Genomic DNA, 12,971 nt, shown 5'->3' on the forward strand with positions numbered 1-12,971 from the left:
TGCATCTTGAACAAACAGAAAGGTAATTAGCCTAAATTAATTGCTTTGCTGATGTGATTTGCAGTAGGTATGCTTGGTGGTTTTGAAACTCCTTCCAGTGCTTTCACAACTTGATGTTCTGATGATTTTTTAGCCTCTTTTTGCACCAGAGCAATTAACCAGATAATTGTTCTAATGTGAACCTGGCCTTAATCAGTATGTTTAGGTTCATAGTAGCAATTAACCAAACACTAAACATACATTTTAAAAGCAGCACTTAAAAGTACTACAAGAAGAGCTAAGGAAAAACTTGTAACACTTTTTTCTCACATAGCCATACTTTTTTCTCCAGTAAGCAAAAAAGAGTTGTAACTGTCTCCTCTGCCTCTTTTCAATTATTACAAGGTATCATTATATAGGAAAGACAAGTGAAATTTCTGGTTCTTCATGTATTCCACAGTCATTACTAAAAGGGAAGAATCCAAAGATTGAACATTAAAATCCTATTTATTGTTCAAAAATGGGGCTATGGCTTTCAGATAAATAGCATGCAATACATAAAGCAAGCTCTATTTGAATCCAGACAATGAGATTAAATCCTTACTTTATTAAGTATCAACTTTATTCAGAAATAAATAAATCTGGAAGAAAGGGGGAATCTGAACCAATTACCTGGATTTCAGCCAGAGTTTGAGCCAAATTAAAAGCAGATTTATTCATCCCACAAAAGTAGCATTTATAATTCTCTCAACACTCATGATTAAATTATTTCTCTGAGTGGGTCACTGTGGGAGGTACTGGTGGGTGAGGGGTAGTTAGGTGAGGGTAGAGGGCCAAAGATGAAGACACAGGTCCTCCTTACAAGGAGAAAGACTCATAAACAAAAATATCATGCAGCCACACAATGATACATGCCACCAATGGAGTCATGTGCCATGGATTCAGCTAGACAGTAACATGGTGCAGTACTTCATTACAACCGCCATTATTATTTCATCTTTTCTTTAAATATAAAGGAATTCATATTCATTTTCAGGTTGATTATTAGTAGCAGTGCAACTATAATTGTAAATACAACAAGTTTGCTTTCTTCATACTTCAGTAAGTGAGGAGTAGTTTTATACTGTCTTGAATTAAATATTTTATCAGTTGAGGAATGATATACATAAAACCTTTCTGTTTTCATGAGGCAGAAAGGTTCAAGCTGAAAGTATTCTGTCATTTTTCATGTCTTCAGGAAACACCCCCCTTTCTTAATTTCTAAAAGGACTGTCATACAGAAAATAGCCCAGGCACATGCGTGTCAGGTCTGCCATTTTTAATTATTATCAATCAAGTTCTAGCAATTTCTCTTCTGGTTAAACATGTGTGTACCTATCTTCTAAAATATTTCTTTATGCCACTGTTCATAAAATATTTTAGGCTGAAGCAAAATCCCTTGCACTAAATAAATAACTAATCACAGGAGATATTTATCATCTCAAGCCTTTTACAAGGAAATTGTCAGATTTAATCACCTTTCTCATATTTTCACTATTTACTGGGCTTCATTTATCATACATTTTAAAATTCTGACAACAGTGAGTTATTTTAATTACCATTTCTGGTTTGGGGAATTAAGAATAAGACAACTCATGGGAGAATTGGGGAGGGGAATGGTATAAATTTGTCTAAGCAGTCAATAAACTATCATCATTTTCATCAACAAATGAAGATTTTTTCATTGTTGGCAATTTTAAAACAGATTTGAAGTTAGGAGGCCTTCAAATCCATGAGCTTTCAGCACTGCAATCATTATCATATAAAATATACTCCATTCTTTCCCATAATTTAATCACAAATTCTGATTTCATAACATGGAAAACATATTTTTTAAATCCTACAAACTAAATGCCTACTATATCTATTTATTCATCTTTATATTACCTGGAAAACAGAAGCAGCAGCAGCATTTAAAGTAGCACATCTAGAAATACACATAATATGGTCCCATAGAAGGTCTGTTAATGATTATTATGTGTAGAAATATTCACTTATACATTATTGCCCACTAGGAACCAAAGACAATATAGAAATTAAAAATTATCATTATACATTAGGACTAGAATACAAATTCACATTATTCTATCAGACAAAATAATGTGACCACGAAGAATCAATAAGCCAAACTCACCCACAATGAATTTGGTTTCCATCGCATTTCCTGAATTGGAGTGAAAAAATCAAAGCCACTTGAAACATATGCATCTTATATAGATTTTCCTTTAAAGTGATTTGACTAGGTTAAATACTCTGGTGCTACGTATCAATTAATAGTTCCTTAAAAACTATATTTAGCAACTAGAAGTACTGAAATAACCAATATCAGAACCAATATCCAATATTACTACCTACCAAACAACTGAAAAATTTCCTTTAAATTTGAATACACTAGGAATCTCATCTGAGGATAAATGCACAAATCATTTTATCATGGAAACTTTGCCTTTTATTGAAAAATATCACCAATTATTTGAAAAATCACATATAACTAAGAAAAGTATATAGATTTATTATGGAAATTATTTCTTACTAAAAGTATTAAAATCTTTAGTGAAATTATTTGTTCTTTTTAACTGAAAGATGACTTATTCAAAATATATGTCCAGTATTCTTCTTTAATCTGCAATGGTAAGTATTTGATATAACTGACAGGAAGCATTTATAGATAATGAAATATTTGTAAAAATAATGTGTATCATTACATGCTTAAATAAATACCTATTCAAAAATCATTTGTGAAAATCTCTTTGAAATCAACTGTGAGTCACGTGTGGTACAAAACACAAAAATGAGGCAAGACTTTGTATTTTTCCTCAAGAAACCTTGTATAAGAAATGAAGAGTATTTACAAATGGGGTTGTTTGGAAAAAATGCTTTTTACTAAAAATAACCTGTTTTAAAATATCTACAACTCTATGTATGTGGTAATATATCTAAAATTTGTCACCTCTCAGATATCCAATAGGAAAAAAAGAAGGTAACATTCTAATCATGTTCAGAATGATGAAGCATAGTCTGATATCTGAGATCCAATGACTATTGAATTTATTATCCAAACCAGGACATTTTGGAACTTAAAACAGAGCAGCAGCATAAATGCCACACCTGACAGAATGCCGAAACCACAGGCATGGGCTGGGACTGTCTTGGGCCAACCAGGACGTGTGGTTACTCTAGGTCTGAGGCAGACAGAACAAGGTGCTGGGAGACAGTGAGCCCCTCATAGTTAGAGCTTGGACTTCGAGGACACACAAAATTGGGTTCCACTCCTGGTTCCACCAGCTGTGAGCTGTCCAATACGTCTGAGCCTTAATTCCTTCATTTGAAAATGGGGTCAATAATTCCCTCCTCAGGGTTGTTGTAGAGATTAAATGAAATAATGTGTGTAAACAACACAGTGTTTGCCACAAATTATAATTAAGTGGTAGCTATTATTAGCTATTGTTACTATCCTTGTTCCAGAAGAAAAAAGAAAACACAACATATTATATACTCTGACCTCAGTAGCATTGCAAAACCAATCACGGATTTAAAGAGGAGGTCTAAGGTACAGAAGGATACATAAAACCATTTTTTAGACAGGTCTGAAAGCCTAGCTAATATTTATTCCAATACTATACTATCCTTCTAGGGACGGAGAGAAATTATAACAAATAATTGTGAACATGAGAACACAAAAGAGAGTAAAAAATATGCTTACCTCAAACTAATGTCACTAGCTTAGAAAGACTCCATTCTGTCCCTACAATCCTCCCAGAACTCAGTAAAATATATTTCATTATCCTTTTCGCAGAAGTACAAATAACATAGAGTATACGCAAAATTATTCAGTGGGTTAAAGAAATAAGCTAAAATTCAGTTTTACTAAAGTTCCACCTAACCAGCCCAGCCAGATTATTGAACACCAGAAGTATGGAGACAGACAGCTCCATGTTCTCCAGACTGCAGGACAGTGCTGCTATAAACACCACCAGGGAGCTGTTTCAACAGTCAGCATTATTTTTGCTGCCTCTTTATTTTCAAGTTTTCAGGTTTTATAGGAGAAAATTGCTCAAACTTCACACTCAATACTCCAAGGTGAAAAGTATTCATCTCCTCCAGACCACTTAACTTTAATAGAAAACAAAATATTCTCTAACTCAAATTCAACTATGCCTGCTAGATTTAGTGGGTAGGTTTGGCCCCCTTGGGCACTCTTTAAACCTCAGTCTCCAGGAGAATTAAGTAATATTAGGGGATTGAAATGAAATAAAATTCTAAGTCCACTGTGACATGACATTCACAGGAAGGTGGTAGATTATCCACCTAGTCCTTGAACACTTATAAATACAATATATAGCATATGTTCACAAAACAATTCTTGGAAATAAAACACAATGGGCACTCAGCAAATATTTTATATCACCAACACCTGCTCAAATCCTCTCTGAACTTTATTTCTAAATATCACCGTTTTTTATTGAATCAACGAAAATTTGAAAGAAGAAACAGAATAAACATCCAGAGAAGATCAAGGGACTTAGAAAAATCTTTATATAAAGGCTCATTGAGTTTTACATGAGCCAGGGTGCTGTCAGTCTCACTGAGAGGGGTGGCGGAGTAATCTGTCACTCTACAACTTGAACCTGAGAAAACCTAAAAAACTGAAAGGGCTTTCTCTATAGAAAAACGAAAAGAGAAAGAATAGTATTAAGACTTTTCTTAATACTGAAAACAAAGGAATTATGAATCAAATACTAAGCACTGCCAATGAATTCATTTTAAAATAAACAACTTTAAATCACAGATTTGAAGTTGGAGAGAGTTTAGTAAAGTATTAATAGTTCAGTCTTCCTTATAATTCAGGGAACTCTCTTATAACACACTTGTTTGAACATTAAGTGAGAGTGAGTTCTCTAGTTTGGAAAGTAGCGGATGAAAACAAAGGTTCTAACTTATTTTAAGCTGAATTCCATCTCCCTCTGTAACTTCCACTTGTTGGCCAAAGTTCTGGTGCCTGAAATAACAACAAATAACTAATTTACGTGGACCAATTAACTCTCTATTACTTGTTAAGATATTTTATCAGATAATTAAAAAAGAACTATTTGATTTAAATATGAAATATCTAAAAATCTCTACATCTGGATTTTAATGAAGGAGACTTCAGTTTGTAGACCAGGTAGGAGAGAGGCAGATAATATAAAATAATGGATCAGGCCACTGGGGAGTGTGGATATCTGGAGAAGGCCAAAGAGAACTGTTAGTTCCTCACCCTGAAAAGATTATTGATAGAGAAAATGCGGGCCTAGTGTTATTAGATCCACAACTTTTTCTTTTGCTTTTTTTTTTTTTTTTTGAGACAGAGTCTCACTTTGTTGCCCAGGCTAGAGTGCTATGGCATCAACATAGCTCACAGCAACCTCAAACTCCTGGGCTCAAGCGATCCTTCTGCCTCAGCCTCCCGAGTAGCTGGGACTACAGGCATTCACCACCATGCCCAGCTAATTTTTTCTATATATATTTTTTTAGTTGTCCAGATAACTTCTCTCTATTTTTGGTAAAGACAGGGGGCGGGGTGGGGGGGGTCTCACTCTTGCTCAGGCTGGTCTCGAACTCCTGAGCTCAAACAATTCGCCCACCTCAGCCTGCAAGTGCTAGGATTACAGGCGTGAGCCACCGTGCCTGGCCTAGATCCACAACTTTTTAAAAAGAAGGCCCAAATTCAAAATTTTCATGTAAACTATCCTCATTTTTAAGGTATTGGCAAATAATTTGATTTTTAAAAATATAGTATATGTCAAATGCAACAGCTTTGCGGACTGGACTCTGCTGTGGCCCACCACTTTGTAGCTTCAAATGGTCTTATTTACAAGTTTTATTTAAGGAGAAATATCTATAGTTACTATTCTAAACTCCAGCATATATAAAGTGAAATAGCAATACTTTACAAATGTTAGTTTATACTTGAAAGAAATTGGCCACAACAGCCTAACACTTAAAATGCTCCAAATTTTATTTTTAATTTTTTAAAATATCACACATACTTTATTTTATTTTTTCCCCTGTGACACATTGATTTATTTTCCTTTGGGTAGATAACCAGTAATGGAATTTATGGATGAAATGTTAGGTCCATTTTTAGTTTTTTGAGATATCTCCATACTGTTTTCTTTCTTTTTTTTTTTTTTTTAGATTCAGTAAAAGGAGGTACAAATGTTTTGGTTACATGTATTGCTTTAGTACAGTTTGAGTCAATGTTAGAAGTGTGTCCATCACCCAGATAATGTGCACTGTGCCTGTTAGGTGAGAATTTACCCAACCCCTTCCTCCTCCTCCCACCTGCTTCATTTCCACTGAGTTTTACTTCCATATGTACATATAAGTGCTGATTGATTAGTTTCAGTTTAATAGTGACCACATGTGGTGTCTGTTTTTCCATTCTTGTGACATTTCACTTAAAAGAATGGTCTCAAGTTCCATCCAGTTTGTTACAATAGTTCCCCATTTTTTATGGCTGAATAGTACTCCATGGTGTACATATACCACATTTTATTATTCTACTCATGTATCGATGGGCACTTGGGTTGATTCCACATCTTTGCAATTGTGAACTGTGCTGCAATAAACATTCTAGTGCAAGTGTCTTTTTTACAAAATGACTTTTGTTCCTTTGGGTAAATGCTCAATAGTGGGATTGCTGGATCAAATGGTAGGTGTCTACTTTTAGTTCTTTGAGGTGATGGTTTTATTTTTATATGCTGTATCTTTTCAGACTACAGTGGAATAAAATTAGAAGTCAATTCCAACAGAAACACTCAACCTTACACAAGGACATGGAAATTAAACAACCTACTGCTGAATGATTCACAGACCAAGAAGGAAATTAAGATGGAAATCAAAAGATTCTTTGAACTAAATGAAAAAGGGGACACAATTTATCGAAATCAGCAAAAGCAATCCTAACAGGAAAATTCACAGCCATAAATGCCTACATCCAAAAGACAGAAAGATCACAAATCAACAATCTAATGAATCACCTCAAGGAATTGGAAAAGGAAGAACAAACCAAGCCCAAACTCAGCAGAAGAAAAGAAATAACTAAGGTCAGAGTAGAACTAAATGAAACTGACAGTCAAAGAATTATATAAAACATTAATAAAACAAAAAGTTAGTTCTTTGAACAGATAAATAAAATTAACAGGCCTCTCACTAGATTAAACAGAAGCGGAAAAGAAAAGACTGATAAGCTCAATAAGAACTGAAAAATGAGATATTACAACTGATATCATGAAAATACAAAATATCATCTCTGAAAACTATAAAAATCTCTGTGCACATAAACTCAATAATGTTGAGGAAATGGACAAATTCTTGGAAACACACAACCTCCCTACGCTCAATCAGGAAGAACTAGACTCTTGAACAGACCAATATCTAGTCACAAAATTGGAGCAGCAATAAAAAAAACCTTCCAACAAAAAAAAGTCTTGGACCAGATGGTTTCACAGCCAAATTTTACCAGACCTACAAAGAAGAACTGGTATCTATACTATAGAAATTATTCCATAACATTGAGAAGGAAGGAAGCCTCCCCAACTTGTTCTATGAAGCCAGTATCACCTGGATACCAAAGCCAGGAAAGGACACAAGAACAAAGGAAAACTACAGACCAGTATTCCTTAAGAATATAGACACAAAAATTCTCAATAAAATCCTAGCAAACTGAATCAGCTGTACATCAAAAAAATAATCCACCATGGCCAGGTGGGCTTCATCTCAGAGCTGCAAGATGGTTCAACAAATGCAAATCTATAAGTGTGATTCGCCACATAAATAGAAGCAAAAACAAAGACCATGGGATCCTCTTAATAGATGCAGAAAAAACATTTGACAAAATTCAGCACCTTTTTATGATAAGAACTCTTAATAAAATAGGCATAGATGGACCATACCTTGATATTATAAAAGCCATATGTGACAAAGCCACAGCCAACATCATACTGAATGGGAAAAAATTGAGACCACTCCACCTTAGAACTGGAACCAGACAAGGTTGCCCACTGTCACCACTTTTATTCAACAGAGGACTGGAAGTCCTAGCCAGTGCAATCAGGCAAGAGAAGGAAATGAAGGGTATCCAAATGGGGAAAAAAGAGGTCAAATTATCATTCTTTGCTAATGATATGATCTTATATCTAGAAAACCCCAAAGCCTCTGCCAAGAGAGTCCCAGGACTGATAAATAAATTCAGCAAAGTCTCAGGTTACAAAATCAATGTACACAAATCAGTAGAATTCTTATACATTAGCAACAGTCAAGCTGAGAATCAAATCAAAGACTCAATACCTTTCACAATAGCAACAAGGAAAATAACATACTTAGGAATATATTTAACTAAGGAGGTGAAAGACCTCTAAAAGGGGAACTATGAAACACTGAGGAAGGAAATCACAGAGGATGTAAACTAATGGAAAAACATCATGCTCATTGATTGGCAGAATCAACATTCTTAAAATGTCTATAATACCTAAAGTGATTTACAGATTCAGTGCAATCCCCATTGAAATACCAATGTCATTTTTCACAGCTCTAGAAAAAATATTTCTACACTTTGCATGGAACCAGAAAAGACCTTGCATAGCCAAAGCAACCTTAAGCAAAAAGAATAAATTGGAAGGCATCAATTTACCAGTTTATCAATTTACCTCCATACTACACTACAAGGCTATAGTAACCAAAACAGCATAGTACAGGCACAAGAACCGAGACATAGACCAGTGAATGGATCAGAACAGAGAACCCAGATATAAAATTCTCCAAATTTTAGGGGTATACACTGGTATAATAGCTCCCTTTACATAAATACAAGATTCACATAGAAAATTATTATGACAACATAACTTACATTAACAACAACAACCCTGGCTATTGTTATGCTTTATTACTTTAGCTAATGGATGCTAGCAAATCTTTTATTTCTCTTGTATTGTTATTGTGTATGCTGTTCTTCTAATTCATGAGCAAGTATGGTCAACTGCCAATGAAAGGCTCTTATATTTGATAATGGGGATACAAATCATAGGACTGAACTAACTTCTTTTTTAGGACCAATGTTAAAAATTAAAATGGGGATATTACGTCTTTGATAGTCAACTTAAAATATGAAAATACGTTTTGGATTGAACTAACATTTTTTAGGACCAATGTTAAAAATCGAAAATGGGGATATTATATCTGTGATAGTCAACTTAAAATATGAAAATATCTTTTGTAAAGATCTATTAAAATCAATTAGATTTTATTTAATTCCTACTGGCAAAAAAGAATAAAAGAACCATTATAAGTGTATTGCTATCAAGATGCTCAGACCATTCAGTTTTTTACATACCAGCTTTTTACATCCAAAACATGCTGCTTTTAGACTCTGTGTCCAACATACCAACACATTGAAGACAAAATTGGATGTGAAATAACAAAAGATTCATATCAAATACAAATAAATATTTCACTAAACTTAGAGAGAGTGGAGGAGACATAATAACTAAATGTTTAATCTAAATCATTGATAGAAATAGTCAGTGTCCTCTTTTCATAAGACACTTGGACTTTATTTGTATTCAAAAGCAATGGTAAATGTCAAATGACTACTAGACCATCCTTCTGAATACAAGAAAATATCATACTATTTAACTCTCTAAACACAAAAAGTGCTTTCAGAAAAACAAAGATAAAGAGCAGCATGTCTTAGTCACACACATCAATTCAAAGACCACAGAATGCTAACAGAAACCATGAGCATAACAGTAAAGTCCCTCAATGACTATATATTCTTAAATTTGGAACTTCAAAAAGAATTGTTTACAGATGAGAACTTTTAAAACCTAGGATAAATCTTATATATAAGGAACTGAGATAAGTATAAAAGTTTATCTTAATTTGAGGAATCCTTTATTAAAACTATCAACACTAAAGACAGATCCTTGTAATAGGTACTACACATAAAATAATATCTAAAAGTTCAACTATACTTTCATTATGAAAGAAAATAATGAGTTTAGTTAAAAAGTAAATAATTTGACATATGAATGTCAATTGTGTGTGAATCCTAGCAATGAAATGGAAAACAGACTTATGAGCCATTTACTTTCTCTTATTTGTACTCACCAATTTTTACTGCAGCAATGATGTATTGAAGAGCTAAAGAAAAGTCAAACAAATGGTCTAAATTTAACAGAAATAGTATTAATATGACCTTCCCCTGAACAAGAAGATGGTGAAGGGATTAAATGAGAACACGTGTAAAGTGCCTATCAATTACCTGCATAATAAAGGTTACTTTCCTCCCCTCTCTCCTTACAAGGCTCACTATTATCATTAAATCTTATGTCAACTAAAAAGAGTGACCTTTGAGAACAGGAGGGACTCAGTGCCCCACAGTCTGAGACAGTACCAAGTATTTAGTAGGGGATTAATAAATGTTTTCTGATTTACTGGAGGATAATAATAATGAACAAATGTAAAACAGAAGCTAATTGATAGGCTAAATGCATTAGTGCATTCCAGTGCCCTCTATATGGAAGGTTACTAACCCATCTCAGCTAAGTGCTGAAATTATAATTAAGTCTGATGCGAAGTCCTAGATTTATACCAATATAATTACAAATATTACTTAGCTTAGTAATATAATATGGCAAGAACAATGAGATGAGTAATTTAGATGATACTGCAAAGTGGGTTTTAATGTTTGAAACTTCTATTACAGTATACAGGATAAGTGCAAGTAGTGTAATTAAAACCTAAAAGAGCCTGATCTTTAAAACTCTGCTGCTCAACCTCATTAAAATGCATGTTTTCTCAATTAATCCAAACTTTTCCATTAAAAACATAAAAATAAGCTTTCATTCCTTGCAAATAAATCTCTACAATACATATATTTAGGATCACACACCAAATAATGATTACAGTTAAGCAGGGAAAAAATGATTGAGATAGCACTAGGTTTCAGTACATGGAGCCTAACAAAGGGAATGAAGGACAAAGTGAGGGCTGCCTACTTTTTCATTTGTAAATTATCCAGTTATGACTAAATAAGCATTTAAAGAGGAAGAAGACTATAAATCCACTTCCTCCCCCCACATCTATGTTTAAATGATACAAACCTAAGCAAAATGTTTACTTAGGAGATTACCCATATAATCATATATGGACTACATCTTATTTACCATTCATAGTATCCTCCAATTAGTGACTCTTTTACACATGTTAGGTGCACAGAAAACTGTGGTGGAATATAATCAATTTGTTGTAGAAACCCCATTCTTTAAATTTGATGCATCACTAAGAAATTTATCAGAATAATAAGCTAATGTTAAATATCTAAAACCACAAGATAAGGTTTATATATGTTATTTTATTATGAAAAGCTTTTTAAAGATTATTTTAAATTGTCATATAACTTCCTATATAGAATATTGATTACAGAGAATTTTACTTTTTAAATTTGTAGAATTCAATTTTCTGTAGATTTTGATACACTTCATATAGCAAATACTACTCCAAAACAATAGACATCCCTTATAAATGATGATCATATATCCATTTTAGATGAGTAAATTTTTTAAGAAAAATTTTACTTAAAGTCACGTCAAGGCTGTCACATAATTTGAAGAATAATTCAGAGTTACTTAAGAAAATGTCACTAGAATTTACCATAATTGGGGAAAATGGAGTCTACATGATTTCATTTTTAAAGTGTAAAAAGAAATTAAAAGAGGGGGGATGTCTTGAATTTAAAGCATTATCTGACACAAGCTTAATAAAGTATTTCTCCTATTTTTAAAAGAATATTTAAAAGAATAATCTAAATAGGTTCTAACTTTAGATGAAATAGTGCTTTGTATTTTGAAAACAAAATATTTTTAGTGGCCTATAGTTTTTTTAAAAATACTTGAAAAGCTATGATCAAAAGAATCCTATCTCATACCTATATTTACAAACCTACTGAATCAGTAGTGCTAGTGCTACTGTGCAGTTGTTTTCATGATTAAAGTCTACTTTCAAGGGTATTCCTATATCTTTTTCTTCCTTCATGAAATATTTCAAATCAAAATAGGTTTATCATTATTTATAAGCAAATATTTCCCATTATACACATTTTACACTCTATCATATGACTTCCATTTTAAAAATAAATTTTATATATATATATATGTATACACACACACACACACAGAACATAATGTCATCCTTAGCCAGGCATGGTGGTGAGCGACTGTAGTTTCAGCTACTTGGGAGCCTGAGGTAGAGGATTGCTTGTGCCCAGGAGTTTGAGGCCAGCCTGGGCAACATAGCAAGACATCTCTGAAAAAAATGCCATCCTTAAGAAAGGGTCTAAAAGCACAATATTTGACACAGTTTATCAGAATCATCTTTCCTGAAAAATGAACAGTAAAGCCAACCATAAAAGTTGCAAAAATATTAAAATGACAAATAAACAACATATCTTAGACAGATAACAAAGAAAAGAATCCAACAGACTACTGTTCTATAACATTTGTGTCAAAGCACCTAAAAACTTTGCTACCCTTACAAGCAATGGATGCATTAAAAGTATAGATCTAGAAGGTTTTCAAAACTTAAACATATCAATTTGAAAAGGCATAGATACATTCAATTTTACGTAAAGTTGACATACCTTGTTAAAATGATAATCAGTATTTGCTATATGCTTTCCTTTGGAAAAGTGTTTTTAAGATGTTATATAGTGGTTACCTGTCATTTATGATCCAGTTCAGACAGAGATTGAGAGAGCTAAGATTCTTGCACCGCTTGACAATTTCCATCACGGTTTCATTATCCAGTTCAGTGATATGACGTAGGTCCAAGCTGGAAAGGTTTCTTAGCTAATGAGATAAAATGAAAGATGAAAAAGGTAAATGCTACATTTACTCTCAAAAATTATAGTTTAT

General features: G+C 33.2%; 1 protein-coding gene across 1 annotated transcript in view; it reads right to left on the reverse strand.

Annotated features, from left to right (window-relative positions):
* FBXL17 (F-box and leucine rich repeat protein 17) overlaps nt 1–12,971 on the reverse strand; it is a 485,075-nt gene that overhangs the window by 290,818 nt on the left and 181,286 nt on the right. The window contains exon 6 of the mRNA XM_045566275.1: nt 12,775–12,905. Within this exon, the coding sequence (XP_045422231.1) occupies nt 12,775–12,905 (131 nt within the window). The remainder of the gene's footprint in view (nt 1–12,774; nt 12,906–12,971) is intronic.

This window comes from Lemur catta, chromosome 12 (genome assembly GCF_020740605.2).
Source record: "Lemur catta isolate mLemCat1 chromosome 12, mLemCat1.pri, whole genome shotgun sequence".
Lineage (NCBI taxonomy): Eukaryota > Metazoa > Chordata > Mammalia > Primates > Lemuridae > Lemur > Lemur catta.